This window comes from Crocodylus porosus, unplaced genomic scaffold (genome assembly GCF_001723895.1).
Source record: "Crocodylus porosus isolate Cpor-Errol unplaced genomic scaffold, CroPor_comp1, whole genome shotgun sequence".
NCBI lineage: Eukaryota > Metazoa > Chordata > Crocodylia > Crocodylidae > Crocodylus > Crocodylus porosus.
Genome location: NW_017728947.1, coordinates 22,363,418 through 22,381,897, shown reverse-complemented (window position 1 = coordinate 22,381,897; position 18,480 = coordinate 22,363,418). Strand labels below are relative to the sequence as shown.

Here is an 18,480-nt window from a genome sequence, read left to right as displayed (position 1 = left end):
GGCAGACTGTTCCAGACCTTGGGGGCTCGGACAGTAAAGAAATTCTTCCTTATGTCCAGCCTGAAACGGTCTTGCAGGAGTTTGTGACCATTCGACCTCATCATCAAGATGCCTCTTCTGCTCTCCTTTTGAAGTGGGCCCACTGGGCAAACAACCTCCTGAGCCCATATGTGCAGCCAGGGGGAGGAGACTTAGCCACAGGGTATGTGGATCAGCAACATGGGTTCTACCTTGGGCCAAGCTTCTAATGGGGCAAAGACTGCTCCAGTGTCATTTATCTATTTATCCATTGGGCAAAGACTGCTCCAGTGTCATTTATCTATTTATCCATTGGATAGCAAATGCAAGGTGCAGCGAGTGAGTTTCAGAAGGACAGCTACTACATTTTTCCACCATCCTCCGAGTTCTCATACATTAGGAAAAGCCCAAATATCACTTCCTGCATGAGCAAGTTTGTTTTAGTTCTCAGACCCAATGCATTTTCAGTCAAACCACCACTTCCATTTCCAATCCTTCCAAAGATCATTTCACAGGACCAAAGCCATATGCTGCAATCACACCTATGAAGTCTCTTCAACGGAGCATAGAGACTAGTGGACTGATTTCTGTTCCCTGCCCAGGGCATACCAATGTAGACAAGCCACAAAGACCAAAGGATAAAACTCTGAACTGATAATGACATTTGTGAAACACGGAATTTAAAAATTACCTCCTAGTGAGAATGGTTGCCAAAGAGAAATAGAAATAACTACCCTGAAAGTCAAAAATTGTGAGCCAGTTCATCTTAGCCAAGAAAATATTGATGAAGGGGTTACTATCTGATACTTGACAACAGATACATCTTGGATCTCTCAACAAATGTAAGACAGGATGCCAACTGGAAAAAAACAACCACTACAGCTACCTCCACACCACCAGCTTTCAACCTGGGCATACCACTAGATCCATCATCTATAGTTCTGTTAGAACTATATTTGGTCTGATCCCACCAACTGGGATGTACACCTTAGCGATCTGAAGCAGGGATTCCTACTCTTACAATACAATCCCAAAACTGTAGCCACTCAAATGCTACAATACCAACCCCGTGACAAAGACAACCTAATCGCTTTTGTTGTCACCCACAATCTCCAGTTTGAACACCTGGAATGACTTTCAACCCCACCTGGAAAATGAAGATCATTTCAAGGTAGCCTTAGGAAACAAGCCTGCCCTGGTTGCAGGCAGACACCCCCCCATCATTTCAAACAATACATCTCCAGCAACAGACTACCTAAATCCTATTGTCACCAAGGTAGCAGCCTCTCTCCAGATCCAGATGCCAGCTGTGCCTTCACATCAACACAGACCACGTTATAACGGGAGCAAATAACAGGAATTATAACATTTAGGGTTCATTTATCTCCTCCTCTGCCAATATCATGTATCATCACCCACTGACAGTACTACTCTGCTGTCTACATTGGATAGCCTGTGTAGAATGAATTAACACCCATCAGACATCAATTCCAGAAAGATGCAAATGGCAGGCTACCTTACCCACCCTGGACATTCCATCAGTGACCTCGGAGTAGCTGTTCTTAAACAACAAAAATTGAGAAACTCACTTGAATGCAAAATTGCAGACTAAAATTCATCCATGGGCTTGACTGTGTTAAGTATGGCCTCAACAAATATTCAGAAATTCGTAGCCTATTACCTGGACTAACTTTTATAACACTTACATCCTTGGGCAGGGTAACTAATTTGTTTATTCCTTTTGATTGCTTCAATCCACATTCCCCTCTCTCACCAGTGCCCCTTTCCCCTATCCTTTTCTTAGAATCATGGAAAATTAGAGTTGGAAGGGACTTTAGGAGGTCATCTAGTCCAAACCCCTGCTCAAAGCAGGACCACCCCCAATTAGATCATCCCAACCAAAGCTTTGTCTAGCTGGGTCTTGAAAACCTTCAAGAATGGAGATTCCACCACCTCTCTGGGCAATCTGTTCCAGTGTTTTACTACCCTCCTAGTGAAGAAATTCTTCCCAATATCTAATCTAAACTTCCCTTGCTGCAACTTCAGACCATTGATCCTTGTTCTGTAACCTACCACCACTGAGAATAGTCTAGCTCCATCCTCTTTGGAACCCCACTTCAGGTAGCTGAAGGCTGCTATTAAATCCCCCCTCAGTCTCCTCTTCTGCCCAGCCAGTCAGCCCCCAGCCTGTACTGATGCATGGGATTGTTCCATACTAAGTACAGGATTCGGCACTGGTCCTTGTTGAACCTCATGAGATTTCTTTTGGCCCAATCCTCCAATTTTTCTAGGCCACTCTGAATCCTAGCCCTACCCTCTAGCTTATCTACTATTCCCCCCAGCTTGGTGTCATCTGCAAACTTGCTGAGGGTGCACTCTATGCCATCTTCGTGGACATTGATGAAGACATTGAAGAAAACCAGCCCCAGGACCAAACTCTGGAGCACTCTATTTTGGCTGCCAACTACACATAGAGATGTTAATTATTACCCTCTGGGCCCGATGCTCCAGCTAGCTTTTTATCCACCTTACAGTTCATTCATCCAGCTGGCCCATACTTCCTTAGCTTGCCTGTAAGAATGTTGTGGAAGACCATACCAAAAGCCTTGCTAAAAATCAAGGTATACCACATTCACTGGTCTCCCCACATCCACAAAGCCAGTCATCTCATCACAGAAGGCAATCAGGTTGGTCAGCCAGGACTTGCTCACAGTGAATCCATGCCGACTGTTCCTAATCACTCTTTTCTCCTCCAAGTGCTTTGAGGTGGATTCCTTGAGGATCTACTCCATGATTTTTCCATGGACTGATGTGAGGCTGACTGGTCTGTAATTCCCTGGATCTTCCTTTTTCCCTTTCTTAAATAAAGGCACTATGTTTGCCCTTTTCCAATCATTCAGGACCTCTTCCTCCTCCAGTTCTTTATATTTAAATTACTTTATTTATTTCCGTTTAGTACCCCTGCTCTCTGAAAGTCCATTAATAGCATTTGATAAAGATTGTAACCTATAGAAGCTCATGCCTTTCTGAACAAGTTAGTTTTTAAAGTGTCGCCTTTCTCTGCCTTCTGCCAATGCATTACATTATTTATATCGTGGGTGTCAAAGATACAGGCTGCAGGCCTTCTCTGATTGGGAGCTCCATCATCTGGCCCCTGGTGCTATCCCTGGGCACCTATATACGTGCCTGCCACCTGCTCCAACATGTACTAATCAATATGCGTCAGAGCAGACTCAATTATCGACACCTCAGCATCACATGTATATAGCTTCCCTACGCTTCAAAATAGTGGGGGTGCTTTAACTATAGCTAGCTGAACCAGCTTGTTAAAGCACCCCGACTGTCATTTTGAAGCGCAGGATGCTGAATACACGAGACACTACGGGCTCCTTAATGCGATCAGCTCCCGAGAGCTGCCCCTCCCTCCTGCACCACTGAGCATGTGTATAGCCACCCCTGGGTCCAGAGATGACTCACACACTGCATGTGGTACATGCTGGAACAGCTGTGTGTGCAGGGCCCAGGCACTGTACTGCACACCACCCACCTCATGCCCTGTGCTGCACACAGTGCCTGCTCCAGCTGCTTGAAGGTGGTGGTCAGGTGCAGTGGGTCCCACACCAGCCATCCATGGGTTCCACATACGGTGCAGTCCTGGATTGGCTTAAATAAGCACTGTCTGCACTGGATCCAGCCCCCAGGGATGGCCACAAACCATTCATCTGGTCCATGGACCAGCCCTGCACTACTCATCCAGCCTGCAGATCAGATGAGTTTGACACTCTTCGTTTATATTATATATTAACATTAAATAATTCTTAGCATTCATGTATAAATTCTTATTGCATTTGACAAAGACTGTGTTTGGGAGTTAACAGCTCTGAATAAGACCACTTCTCAGATCTGCAAACATAATAAGCAGCATTATCTTCAGAATTATATTAGCTCTAGAGTTAGTTACAGGATGAAGAAACCATGTCACCTCCGCAATGAACCTCACTTTAGCACAAGGTAAACATATTTCTCCTGCATCAGCTAGAGTCAGGGCATTAACAGTGTGTTGTGATTGATTATCAAGGGAGTGTTGCTGAGAAATGGATTTGTATCTCAGCTTTTTATCACTATGACTTGCAAAAAGCAGTTCCTTATTTACAGATCCTAGCTGTATTAAGTGACATTATTAGGTAGTACTTCTGTTTAAGTGACACAAAAGCTTAGAGTATTGGTGGCTTATGATATACAAGCTGTTTTACTCTGATGATTTCCCCCTCACTTTTTCAGTTTGTAAATAGAAGCTGCAGTAACAGAACATATGGTACTAAAGAACTTTAAGCTAAAGTAAATGGCATTAAAACAAATGCAAATACAAAAATAGGATATTCAGGATTTGTACTATAATCCTGGATTATATATTAGGCTTTTAAAAACAGGATTTAGAAAATTTATGAACAACTATCCTTTGGTAATGACTTCTTTAAAAAAAAAAAAAAAAATCAGTACAGCCACAATTAAAATATTGGAATTGCTACTTTTCTTATTACCTCTGATGATTTAAAGTTTAAATGAATTGAATAAAGTAGTATTTTGTTTAATAATACAACTGCATCCAAGTATCAGGTAAGTCACCTTCAATAAGTTCTGTTCTATTTTTATACTTTGCATAGTGAACCATGTTCACTACAGATAAGTTAGTGAATAACAATATTAGGCATTTTTAGAACTTCTCTCCTATAGTAAAATATTTATTTGCATCTCTGCACAGAAATATTTCTTTGGAAAAATGAGAAAGGTTACTGACCCATACTGTTCACACTGAAAATATACTGATACAGTACAGTACATATTCCTCATTTCTGGAAGGACTTGCACTCCTTTAAAAGTTCCCTCTAAGTCGTAATCTCAGTCTTTTTCGTGTGCAAATAAATTTAGGCTTTGGCTACAATTTCATGCACCTGGTCTAATCTATCCTATTCCAGCCTCTATCCAAGGATATATTCAAATATACGCTTAACTGACACACAAGTAATTTTACACATCTGAGTAGTTGTAGTGATTTTCACTATTCTAGTTCAACAGCAACTCTATATAGTGGGAGAGGTGTGCTATTACAGCTTTACTAGCAAATCCTCCTGGTAGAAACATTTTGTACAGTCAAAGTAGGGTTTTTTCTGGAATAACATACTAGTTTGGTGAATGGAATAATCTACAGAAGCAAAAGCACTTCTGAGCTAATGTATGCATCTACAGAAGACCTTTTTATGTATCAGATCATATTTAACCCCTCCATTCTATCCCAAACTACCTTTGCTCCACTAGCAAAAGGTTTCGAATTTAGACATGGTGTATGCCACATACATGTTTAAAATGTATGTGGCATGTGTATAAAGTTACACACAGGCATTTTAAGCCTTGCAGGATCCCATGGTTTAACACCTAACATAGAACATATTTTATGTCTTGTTTGCATGGCATCTCAATTTAATGTGTAGTCAGTAGCTGACAATCAGCTGACTGTCAGCCCAGCCAGGGGTGTGGTAGGGGTTAAGGGTGTGAACTGAAGGGCTTCCCTGGCTGGGTACTCTAAATTCTGTTCCAAATAGCTCTGGGGACAACACTAATGTCTGGAACAGATGGTAAGGGACACACTGGGACAAATGCCAAACTGCAGTGCAGTCTCCAGACCTAGCCAACAGTCAGCTGATAGTCAGTCATCCAGTTTTCAATTTGCCAGTGCAGGGCAGGTGCAGTGCAATTGTCATCTGATCCCCAATCCCAAAATTCCACCCCCTACCATGCACGTATCATATCCCATCATACCTTTAACTAAGGTATCTGCCAGGGACTTTAGAAACATATATCCAATAAGCATATTTTTAGAAAAAAAATTGTTCCGTATTTGTTTTTTCTTTTAAGAAATCAGATTTCCTATAATATTTTTAACTGTGTCAAGTTAATGCTGCATATCTGATCTTATTTGATCCTGTACTGAATTGGGACTGACAATGATGCATAGTGATATCAGTGTGCTCTACAGATTTATTAGATGTATTATCATAACAAAAGAATGTTACCTCAATCACAGCAATATGATATCATTATAGGGCTCAAGGGAAAATATCAGTATTTGAATAAGAGTTAATGCAAGAGCACAGGTAACAAAAATGTTAACTAAGCTAATTACTGTCAATAACAATTCTACTATAGTTCTTTTTAAAAAACAGAACAACCATGGCCTACACAGAATTAGAAGTAGACTTCAAGACACTTGATCAAACAGCTATAATTTTCACACAAATAGAAAAAAACCAAAAATTTGCTGAAGTCCAGAAGTATCTAAAGAGTACCCCTATTTACTAAATTTCTCAATTATTCTGTACAGAAATAAAATGTTAAAACATTTAAAAATAGAAAATATACTTTGTATTATAGAAACTTAGATGCCCAGGGTCTAGAACTCATTATTCTGTGACACTATATATCACAGATTATAGAGCATTTCTTCTTTTGTATGGCATTAGATATCAACTTCCAAATGTAGGAGCCAATATCTGGTGTTATTTCTCAGCATGTGAATTCCATCTACCCAGTCCGGGCTTTTATAAAAGTCTGCAGCTTTTGCCCACTCTGTTGCCGCCCATAGGTTTGCTTTAGCACCCCCAATCTCTTCTAGGAGCTTGAGGGCTTTACGTACAACAGTTTATGACTTTTAAGCCTCTTAAGCCTCCATGTTTGGCTCTTCAGTTAACAGCTGATGGAGCAGGTGATTTTTGTCATCTCTTCCTTCTATTGCTAGTAATGATGTTAGGGTCTGCCTTCTTAGATCATGTGGTCTAATGCCTGAGAGTACAAGGAGTACACCTGTGTGTAAGGTATGCAACCTATTACAAGTCTTGGCATACTGTTAAGTACTGTCAAGCTTTTAGGTGAGATAATTTCTGGACCATACAGCTGGGTCTAGAGACTTTACTAATGATCTGCTGAATGTGATGTTTACAGGTGAGGGAACAGTCTAATGCAACTCCTACATAGGTTGGGGTGTGCCCACAGGGAAGGATGTTGCAGACTACTCTAATATTCAGCATGCTCATGTCAAGGACTGTCCACGTGGAAGAATGAAGATACCAATTTATTGATGCTCAAGTTCAGGTGCGACTTACAGAGATAGTCAGATGAAAACGGGCACAAATCATTCATGATTTGTAACCTGATCTTTTTTTTCCACCTCCGTGGCTGGTAGTGAGTTCAAATAGTCTGCTGGAGATCATGGGGGCGATAGTAACTACCTTCTCATGGTGCCTCCTGTGAGTAGCTGTAAAGTGAAACTAAAAGTCACTACCAAGGCAATCAGACTTTCATTTTTCAGAGAAAATAGAAGTAGAAGACATGATAGGAAGATGTCATTGCAGGACAATTCAATGTGTATGCACTGGCTTTAATTCAGTCTTCATTTTAACTTTACAGTTCATTTTTAATATTGTAGGCATTTATAAAGAAATTCTCTGTTATCTGGTAAATTCTAGTCAAGTACCAATTTTAATAGTTTCTCAGTTTGTTTAATATTCAAATCTGAACAGTACTTAATACAAAGTAATTCAACCTTACATCTTAAACGCGGTATACTTTATAGTTACACATTTGTTCAGATAAACTATAAAATCAGGGGTCGACAACCCCCCACACACGTGCCAAGCATGGCACACGAGGCCATTCTTCCTCAGCATGCATTGGGGCCAGGGAGGCTGCAGCTGGCCCCAGCTCTAGGTAGCTGCTCCCAGCAGGAAGTTGGGATGCTGCAAGCCCTGCTGGGAGCAGCCTGGGCTCTGTGGCTATCAGCAGCTAGTAAGAGCCGGGGCTGGCTGCAGCTGGGAGGCTACAAACAGCTGCTGCCTCCCTGCCCCCAGCCCCAATGGGCACAGTGCCGGCACCTACTGAAGTTGGAGCTGGGCAGGAGGGCAGCAGCTGTTTGTAGCCTCCTGGCTGCAACCAGCCCTGGCTCTGGGTAGCTGCTGATAGCTACAGAGCCCAGGCTGCTCCCATGGAAGCCCTGCTGCAAGCAGCCTGGGCACTGTGACTGTCAGCACCTAACTAGAACCTGGGCCAGCTGCAAACATCTGCTGCCTCTCCGCCCTGGCCCCAGCCGCCTTCCAGTTCCAAACCCAGCATGGGGCATGGGGCAGCAGGGCATCCTGCCATGTACCCCCTGTCCTCATTTTGTTTTTCTGGCATGCTGGCACTCTGGGACTTTCCAAGGTAAGCATTGTGGTGTTTTTCGGCACTCCGGCCAAAAAACATTGCCTACCCCTGTAATAAACAAACAAAATTTCAGGTATATCCTTCCAGACTCCATTATAGTTGAAAAGTAATTACTGGACATAAAAAAATTAACATGTACAAGAAAAGGCAAAAATGCGAATTTCTATGAAAGAAAGTACCAGGATTGGTTTGATATACCATATTTTCTTGCATACCACACCCCCATATAAAACAAGAAATCTTGTTTTTAGAAGGCAGGATGCAGGAAGTAAGATTTTCCCCAGTCATGACTTAGAGCTGATTTTTTCATGGAGAGGCTCCGCTGCTTCTCTCAGCCAGAAAATAGCAAAGGCAGAATCCCACGCTAACCTTTTCACAGTCAGTACCTATTGGCAGTAGTTTTTAGCTGCTCAGCCAAAAGCTACCGCCAATTCAGTAGCAGCTGTAAAAGGGTAAACACTGGACTTCACCCCTGATGCTTGCTGGCCGAGAGAAGCTGCAGCCATTTTGCAGCACAACCTGTCCATGATTCTACTCTTCCATACTTCTATGATAAAACCTCATTCATTCAAAACACACAGGGAACCAAAAATACATACTTTGAAATAAATGGGGTTAAACACAATATACCAATAGTAATTTCCATGTATGTAAATTACTATGGGTACACATAGACTTCGTTCACCCATTCATATTAAGATATAAGGCATGCCATAGACAAAATTTCAAATAGTCAAATTTCAGACTGTTTCTGCTGATGTGGGTACCATTTTGGGATCAGCAGCTACTTTCCTCTCTCTTCTTTTTACCACATCTGAAAGAGCAGTATTCTGAAAGCAACAGAAGTAACTAATAGTGGAGTGCCCCACTTTTCCTGCCACATTAGCATACAGAAATAGCACAGAGGAGTGGACAAATTTTGGAAAGATAGTTATACTAGATTTGGAAGCCATTTAGATTTAGGCCCTGTGTATAATGGTACTGATGAGCACAGAAATAACATGCTTGGAATTTACAAGTAACACCGAATATAAACTCTGCCAATGTAAAACTTAGTACAATTTCTACATACTCAGCCAGGAGAAAACTTCTCGTTGGCTAATGTAGTCAAACAGTTGCCTAGAGGCACTTTAAGTCTCAGAATTTTAAACTGCTACCTGTTTGATGTGTTAACTAACTACTCTAAGTCTACTGTAATATAGCCACTAGTTGGTAACCAGAATCCAAGAAAGGGACAATGCAATTTAATAAATTTACTCAATCTCTAGAACTCATGGCTTGGCATGTTGTCTAGAATATCATGTTAACATCCCAGGGAGAGGCTTGAATATATTAAATCAAGGCAAATAGAATTGATACAAGGGCCACAAGGAAAACAAAAGTAGTCATTTCAATAAAATGTAAAGAAAACACTATTTCCTTGTGGAACAGGGGCAAACTCCTATGCCCAGTCACAGTGCCAGCCTACCACCTGTCTTTGGGCAAGCCGCCTGCCTTCCCCACCTGCCATGCCTTATTGTTAAATAACTATGTTGATTGGGGTGGGGGGAGGTTGCCCTTCAAGTGCCCTGTGCTGTTCACAGGCGGTAAACATGACTCCCATCTCTCCCTATTATGTCCCATGCCTCACAGATGTTCCCTGCGAGTTGTGCTATGCTCCGGTGTCAGGCAGTCACCATGTAAGGACGTATAACCCAACGTTCTGCTGACATTCACTGGCCTCTCAGTGTGGCTGCGCCCCTACGGTCAAGCTGGGTGAGATCTGGCGCCCTTTCCTTTCCCACCTGCAACGACTTTGATGATATAGGAGATTCATAAAAGGGAGGTGGTAACTGCCCGGCTCACACCCAGATCAATCACAGGTACTGCTCAGTGCCCAAAGCCCGGACCCAGAAACGATGGAAGGACCAGCCCAGAGCCAACTTTCCAGTTCCATCTTCTTTTTTTTTAATTTTTTCTTTTTTTTTTTCCCCTCAAAAGTCCTTGACCTTAGCCCTCCTCCTCCTTCTGGGCATCTGCAAGGTCTGGTGCCCTGTTGCCTGGGGCCGTTACCCCAGGATCTTCAGCAGTCCACCTTCCCGCCCTGGTCTCTTCTTTGGGACCTTAAAGCCAAACCAGAGCGGGCTTAATTACGGCAAGTGTTGCTTCCACAGCTGGCAATCCCCTCTGGAGTGATCAGCTGGGGATGGAGTGCAGTCCTCACTGTTTGAGGTTTCTGCCTACCCCCATTTCAGGCACAGAGCCTCTCCAGGGACCCGCTTCTCTTCTTTTCCTGAGCAGACACCTGCCCTTGGTCAGAACTCTTCGACCAGCTGAACGACATCCGTGGGAAGATCAAAGCAAAAGGGAAAAAAAGGTACAGAGAGGAAAAGAAAAAAAACCCAGCCGCAGCAAGCAGTTCAGGCAGAACCCTCACCTCCATGGTTCCCTGGACCCTTTCCTGGATCCCCTTCTGCCAGCTGGCCTCTGCTACCTCTTCTTTACTCCTGCAGCGAGGGTGTCACCGCCTCCTCTGAGTCAGACCAAGGGCTCACCCACACTTCTGGCTCCTTGGTTTTCTGGCTCTGCTCCTTTGGCATCCCCTCCTCCTCCAGCTTGCCCCCGGCCTCCAGATATAGCCGGCGCTGAGATTGCCTCCAATCCACTTCACCTGGCGTGGAAGTTAAACTGGGCAGGTACAGATAGGGAGTTCCCGTTGTAGCCTGGACATTGCAACGTGAAGTGGTTCCTGTCCCTGGCCTCAGTGAGTACCCTCTGGGCTCTCACATCCAGCTTGAGGCCAGGCCCAACTCAGCACAGTGTTAGGCCTCTCTCATACTGCCCTGTTCAAAGGTCTCACTCATACCGTCCCCCTCTCACTGGTGCCTCTCTCTCTCTCATGCCCCTTAATGGACCACATTCACCCCACTCTATTCCCTTGAGTGACCCTGGAGGGTCCGGCTTGGCTTTACACTCCTCACCCAGCCCTGGTGCAGTCTTTTGGGCCTATCCTGTAACCCTCATCTGAACGGTGGCTGGGCAATTAGCAGAACACTTGCCTGACTCTGCCCCGGCCCCTCAATGAGTAACACAACCCACTAGTTCACAATTTGGGGGCTGATGACTCACCCCTTTCACTTATGGCTCTGACTCTATGCCACCTCTCACGGCCTCAGGCACCCAAAGACTTACCTTGACACAACTCTCGCCCATCGGCCACGGCCTTGATACAGCTCTTGTCCCTTTCTGGGGCTCCAGGGTTTTACACCCCAATGGGCTCAGGTGTCCGTTGCATGGGCATGCCTGAACCCACTACCAACTCTGGGCTGAGGTGCCTCCCAGCCTGAGTGGGCAGTGCACGGGTACGCCTGGCCCCACTTCTCTCTGATGCTGCTTTAACCCCAGCCCCCGCTACCTGCCTTTAACTGGGGAGGTAACTGGCCTGGCATCTCTTCGGGACTCCCTAGCCACCAGGAGTCCCACCAGGCCACCCTTCCCTGGCAAGGTGCAATCTCAGGTCATGCCCAGCAGCAGGAGCCTCCTGCCATCCCCCATAACTCATGCCCTTACCTCAAAGATGTTCCCTGAGCAGTAGGGCAACTGGGTGGTGTTGTTCCCTCAGCTGCTGGAAGTAAACTGCTGCCCCAGCCCTGAGGCAGTCTGGCAGAAGGCCACCTCTGTTTCTCCCCAAAAACTCTGCTCTGTGACAATCTGGTTAGAATGGGCCCAGCGGAGGAGGATACACACCTTACCCTATCTCTTTAGGTAACCTGAGCTGGATACATTCCTGAGGGAGGGGGGAAACCTGCTCCCTCTGCCTACGTGACTGGTATAACATACCCGGATGAGGGGCTTGCTCCCTGGGGAGCTAGGAACTGCCAATCTGCCCAGCAACTAGTGATGCATTTCAAATTGGTTGGCTGACAGCCAACAGGAGCTGGCCTCCATTGGACCACGTGAACAAGGTCACAGGGGCTATAAGTTAAGGACTGCCCAAGAGGAGGGGGCAGCAGCTATGAGGAAGACTCAAAGAGAGAAGAGCTGAACCATCTGAAACTTGCTCTCTCTCTCAAAACTCATGATCACGGAACTGCCTGCCTCCAGAGGGAATCTCCACCTGCCTCTGGATGATACTTGTGAGTAAGCTACCTGAGATCCAACTAGATATCTAGCTTGCAGTAACACAGATGTGTGATCAAAGTCTACTCAGCCATGGGAGTTTGCTCTATGGGATTTCTCCGATATTGCTCTATCCTGTACCCTATTCCAACCCTACCTCTTGTAAGCAATAAAAGTTCTCCTTTGTACCTAGTGTGGGAGACTTATTGGGAGTGGGTCTAGATTATGCCTTGGGGTCCCCTTGGTTCGGCTGACTAAGGGAGACCACTGCTTGTGCTTCTGGTTGAAGGAAGCATCCCAAGTTCTTGAAGTGAATCAAGTACCCTCAAGGGCTACTAGGCCTGTGTTTCCCAGGATGCACAGAGCCAGAATCAAGCCCAGCCCTGGGTGGTGGCAGCAGAACCCCCAGGGAGGCACTTGGAGCATGGAAGGTGGTCAGGCGCAGTGAGATGGGTGGCTCAATGCAGGCGTGCCCCCTACTGGCCTGCCACAGGCAGGATCTTAAAATGGCTGCTTCATCAGCGCTGTCTTGCCCTTGTCTGCTCTCCTCACCCACCTTCCTCCTTCTAATGGCTCCGGGTGGGAGGGAAGCTTCGCCTGCTGCTCATGCCACAGGCTCACTCAGAGCCTGCAACAGCCCTTAAGTGGTGACCACCCCGCTGGTGCTCCACCACACCTTGGTTAGATTATTGACTGACTGACTCAAGAGCATTTAAATATTGTAAGATTATATTACAGATGTCCACTGAAGTGCATTTGGCAGCCTAGAAAAAAAAAAACACGAGCCCAGTAAAATTGCTATTTTTTTAACTCATTGAAGAATTTGTGATTTGAATGTACGTATAACCTAACACAGAGTTTGGCTACATAAAGGTACAGTACACTTAAAATAATAAGGCTCTTACACTTAAAACAATAAAGCTATTGTTATTGGGGTAACAATAACAATAAGTGTACTGGCCAGTCAGGCTCCGTTTTGGGGCAACATGCGCTACCATGTGCCAATCTGGTTTTTTTCTGCATGGGTTTTTCTGACCCTTGGATTTCCTGCCTTGGGGCACTGGGTTGGGACTTACCATTGATTTTTAGGGGTCCTGGTACAAAAAAGTTTGAGAACCACTGTTCTGAGGAACTCATGGTTATTACAGCTTTAGTCTCCACAGTATAATACAGTAGCTATCAGAGAACTGTATTTTGCCAAGTATTCAGATCCATAGTCAACCCATCTTGAAGCATCCCTAGATTAAAGTATGCTTTTCCATAGCAAAACTTATTCAGGGTATCAAAATTTTAACCTCATTCAAGTGATTTGAGACAACTTTGTGAGTTCCCCTAGAGATTCTAGAAAAGTGCTTATCTTAGGTTATCTGAGGGTTTATAGTTCTTTTCCCATTGATCCAGTACTTTATTGAAAGCGTGGTCACTATCACACTGTAGTTTAAAACGATGGGAATTTGAGGAGATTCTGCTTTCCATTTGAATCATGTATGAGAACCAAAATCTGCAGGTCTTCTGATGCTACAACAGGATTTTTTACTCTTATTTAAATAAAAGTTAAAACACCCAGGACACTGAATGAACTCTTCTTAGATTATCTAGAGCAGGGGCGGGCAAGTATTTCAGGTGGAGGGCTGCTTACTGAGTTTTGGCAAGGCAGCCAGGGGCGCATGACAAGCAGCCAGGGGCAGATAAATACTAACTTTCTAAAATTTTTAGGGGCCCTGTGGGCTAGATAGAATGGCCTGGCGGGCCACATTTTGCCCACCCTGATCTAGAGTTTATCTAATGACTATGTAATGAAAAATATATAAAAAAAATGCGAGCATGGTCCCTCTCAACACACACACACGGTGGAGTACCTTTCTCACTGGACTCGGGAATCAGGATCTCTCTTCCATGCTCTCCTTTTGGTCCCATTCCTTTGTCCACTGCCAAGAATGAAATGTTCAATCTCTTCCTTCCCTGAACCACCCTTGCCACTGATGTCAAAAGCAATTTTCCATTTATTTAAAAAAGGCCAGAATTGACTCAATTTGTGGGCCCCTTAAGAACGAACCGCCAGTTTCTGAGGAGCTGAGGTAAAGCTGGAAGTTTACAGTAACTGAAGCCTTAAAGGTATACCATTTGGGGCAGACTACATCATTCTCTACCCTCTTGGTGCAAATTCATCTGTATACCTTACTGAGGCAGGAATTTCTTTCTTCTGCTAAGAAGACCTTCTCTTAAGATTTAAGGGGCCTCTACTGAAACTTTCTTGATGGTTCTTCAAGCCACATTAATAGGGTTACAAGCTTTATGGGGAGTGGGCCAATGGACTCAGGAAAAAAGTATCTTCCTTCTTTTCATGCTATCAGCTTCCAGTCTAATCCCAGAGAAAGACGCCTGCTCAGCTACCTTGGACAGACTTTTTACAAACCACCAATTGTGAACTTCACCTGTCAGTTCTGCCAACATATGGATTGGTTGAGCAGTGGAAAACATTTCTTGCCCTTCAGCTTCCTCTTGGTGTCTCTGTCTGCTTGAGGGATAAATAGAAGTGCTACCTTTCAAACTTTCTTCAGAAAACTAATTTTATAGAGAAATATCTTGAAAGCAGTGAAGAAGTGCAGTGAAATTTTTCATCAGACCTTCTTTCAAACTACAGAGAATAAATCTGTTATAAAAAGTGGCCCCTTTGAAACTCCTACTTGTTGTATGCTGAAGACAAAAGGATAGTGGAGACCTTTTCCAAATTGGCAGCCCTAAGCAAAATTCAGAGCAAAGATCTAAGCTACACATGGGAAAACAGCCGAGACACCTGTGAAACACTCTCATATATATTGGACAAAAATACATTTCAGAATAAAACTGTATAATACCTAACTACATATAATAAAGACTTTAAAAATATTTGAGTATTAATTAATAGGCATAATAAATGTTGACTGCATTTTAGGTAAGGTTAGCTTCAAAAAATATAAAACTACAATACTTACATAACTATGATTCTTAAGGAAATTTGAAGGACTGCTTGTACAGACTTTGTCTCCTTCCAAGCCAATTACTCTTTTACAGATATTTGATTTTGGGTCACTTGGGCTTTTTGCAATTACAATGTCACCTCTAAGGAAACAAATTGACAGAAATGTCAGTATAAATAAGTATCTGAATGAATATGTACATATGTAAAAGTTATAATCTTTCAATTAAAAATATTTACTCTGTTTCTTGATGATGAACCACCGAGTACAATTCTCAAGGGACATGGGCATACGGCCTATCTAAGAAACAGTATGTGTGTCATTCCTGGTGAGAATCAGTCCCTAACCTCCTATCTGGACACAGCATCAAAAGCTCAGTGTAAAATAGAACAAGACAATCTAAAAATAGAAACGCTTATTCAGCTTGGTGGTAATGTGTTTAGAAGCACACAAGGGATTTTCAGCTTTTTGGCCAAACTCACAAAAGAGCTATGCAGTATGTCCCAGGGAAACACTAACTTCAGTTGTTTTGTAATTCTGATTATGTTCACTAAAAGCAAAACAACTAATCTGTCTTCTTTCTTTGAGACAAAGTTCCTTGTAAGTCAAGGAAGGTACAAAAACAAACTAAAGGTAGAGGAGTACAGGGAAAAGACACAACACCAATCTATGATAAGTAAATCAACGTACTTTTGAATGCTGTAAAAATGGCGGCTAAGGTTGTCCAAAACAACAATATCATAATTTTGAATTGTTGGCTGCATTGAAGGTCCAGAACACTGCAAATTAAAAAAAGAAAAAAAAAAACCCTTGTTGAAAAATAGTTCAACTCGAATACTGAAAAGATTAAATTATTTTTAAAGAAGTTATCAAAACATCATAACATGAAGAAATAGGCCAAATCCTCATTTGTGGCCAAGAAGTGTATTATACTGTTGAAAAGGATGGGTATAAAGATGTCTTCAGAGCTTTTACAACTGTCATGTCATTATAGGTCAATCCACTCTGGTATCCACAAAATTCACCACCTGCCAAAGGGCCAATACAGGAAATTAAGAGCGGGGGCCCCTTTCCTCATTCTCTGTGAGGGTGACCTAGAAGTTGTGGAAGTAATTCTGTCCCCCAAAGATGATTACTTTGGGGGGTGGGAAGCTAGATTTGCTAGGTTTTTAAAGGTTTTATCCTCAATATAGAGAACCAAAAAACAGCTACAACCCAGCAGCCCAAAGATTAGCAACAATTGCCTTCCTAAGGAGTTATTAGTGGTCCATATCTTATGAGTGACTGAGTACCTCTTCCAGGCTGCTCAATAACTTTCATTTGCTTCAGTGGACCATGAGAAGAATTCTGGCCTGAAGTTGAGATATTTTTTGAGACAGACTCTTGAAGCCAAAAAGTGAAAGTTCAGTTAACGTATATAATTGTTTTTAGAAAAAGCTGTTCAATAACAGACTTAAAAATGTATCTGCAAAAATGAAGCACAGTTTTAAAATATTTATAGTGTTAAAACTTAGTACACAGTTCTTCCTTAATAAGCTATTCATTTTTACTAGCATGAAAACAGAAATTACCACAACGATTCCTCCAACATACTCAAAGGCACAGTGTGCTATGCAGCCATACTGAAGGGTATATCCAAGAAGTCTGAAGGTTTTTCCCAGGACATCTTGAAACATAGTACAGGGTTTGCTTGCAGTGGACCCTAATACATATAAATGAAAGTTGCATAATTAGTTTTAAGCTAAAAATAAACATCCAACAAACTCTAGAAATTGTATTTAATATTTTAGAAGTCAGATAACATGCAATGTTTTTAAATTAATGAGAATGAAAGGTACAGGTCATTAGAAATACCTAAAAAGATTAATTCATTCAGAGAGGAAGAAAAAAAAAAAACCTCACCCATGCTCTAGAACTATATGATATTTAACCTGTGATGTCATTAAAATGCAGATGATACTCAGTATTGTATTTATTTTTACCAGACCAAAATAATGCAGTTGACTGAAAATCCTAGTGCATAACAAAGTGGGTTTGGGTAAGGGTGGTAAATCATTGCAATTGCAGTTTGTGATCACATGCAAAAAACAATTGCTAAACTCAAGCAGAACACAGCAGCCTCTGAGAAGCATATTATACCACGCCAAAAAGCTGTATGGTACAATTCAAAGTGCTGATTCGGATCTCAAAAGCCTTGGGACTGGACTCTTGCATAAGCTTCAGACCATCTCTCTCATACCTACATCAGCTGGAGAAATACCATCTTAGGGAGCAGACAGACTGTGGGCAGAGATTTATCATTTGTCAATGGAACCATGGTACCAACTCTATCCCATATTGAGTAGGATTCCAGGGTCAAGTTACCCCCAAAAAAACAAGCACCAAATGGCCATGGGATAAAGACACAACAAGCATGTAGTAAGTTCTCCCTTCTTTCCTTTTAAATTGGTATAATTTGTTCATCTGTCTAAACACTAACTTGTGTTATTTCTGGGACATAATGAACCAACTGTCACAGACTGAAGGATGGGAGAAGCTCACAGAAGGGTTATTTTCATGCATTTCTGGGAAGGAGTCTCCCTTGTTTTACTGAGGTCTGAACTGTTTTCAAAGTGAAATCTGGAAGGAAGAAGATATCTTAACACAGGCATCAGTTGCTTTCCAATAAGAACTAAGGAAGGATACCTACAAGCCAGGAAGAGAAGTCCTACATCTGGGTTGGCTACCACTTCCCTACTAACAGAAAAATAAAGTTGGGTATTTATATTGGTAGTCTCCATGCCACAGTAAATTGTATTGAACTTAGAAGAGAACACAAAGTACGCATAAGCAAGAAGGAGATACATTTATTAAAATTATTAAAAGCACTGAATATTATGAAGTATCTGCGTAAGTGGCATTTTACGTAGTAGTTCAGAACTAGGGTTTCAGTTCAACAAAGCATGTCATGTAACAGCTAACTTTTATTATACAGTGCTTATTGCTCAGATAAAACAAAATTTGGGCTACCACAGAATTTTGTGAATGTGCAACTTTTAACAGTTACACCTTATGAGCTGCTGAGTGCCTCCTGACATCAATCTGAAATCACAAAAATGTTGGGATCTTTAGATAAATGAAGTCTTAAAAAAAGTCTCTGCTTTAAACTGGG

General features: G+C 42.7%; 1 protein-coding gene across 4 annotated transcripts in view; it reads right to left on the bottom strand.

The window, feature by feature from the left end:
- Positions 1 to 18,480, bottom strand: part of IMMP1L (inner mitochondrial membrane peptidase subunit 1) — a 60,638-nt gene that overhangs the window by 20,398 nt on the left and 21,760 nt on the right. For all 4 annotated transcript variants that reach the window (XM_019551512.1, XM_019551514.1, XM_019551511.1 and 1 more), the window contains exons 2-4: positions 16,901 to 17,031; positions 16,020 to 16,108; positions 15,345 to 15,471 (exon numbers count right to left, since the gene is read on the bottom strand). In XM_019551512.1, coding sequence (XP_019407057.1) covers positions 15,345 to 15,471; positions 16,020 to 16,108; positions 16,901 to 17,005 — 321 coding nt within the window. In that variant the 5' untranslated portion in view covers positions 17,006 to 17,031. The remainder of the gene's footprint in view (positions 1 to 15,344; positions 15,472 to 16,019; positions 16,109 to 16,900; positions 17,032 to 18,480) is intronic.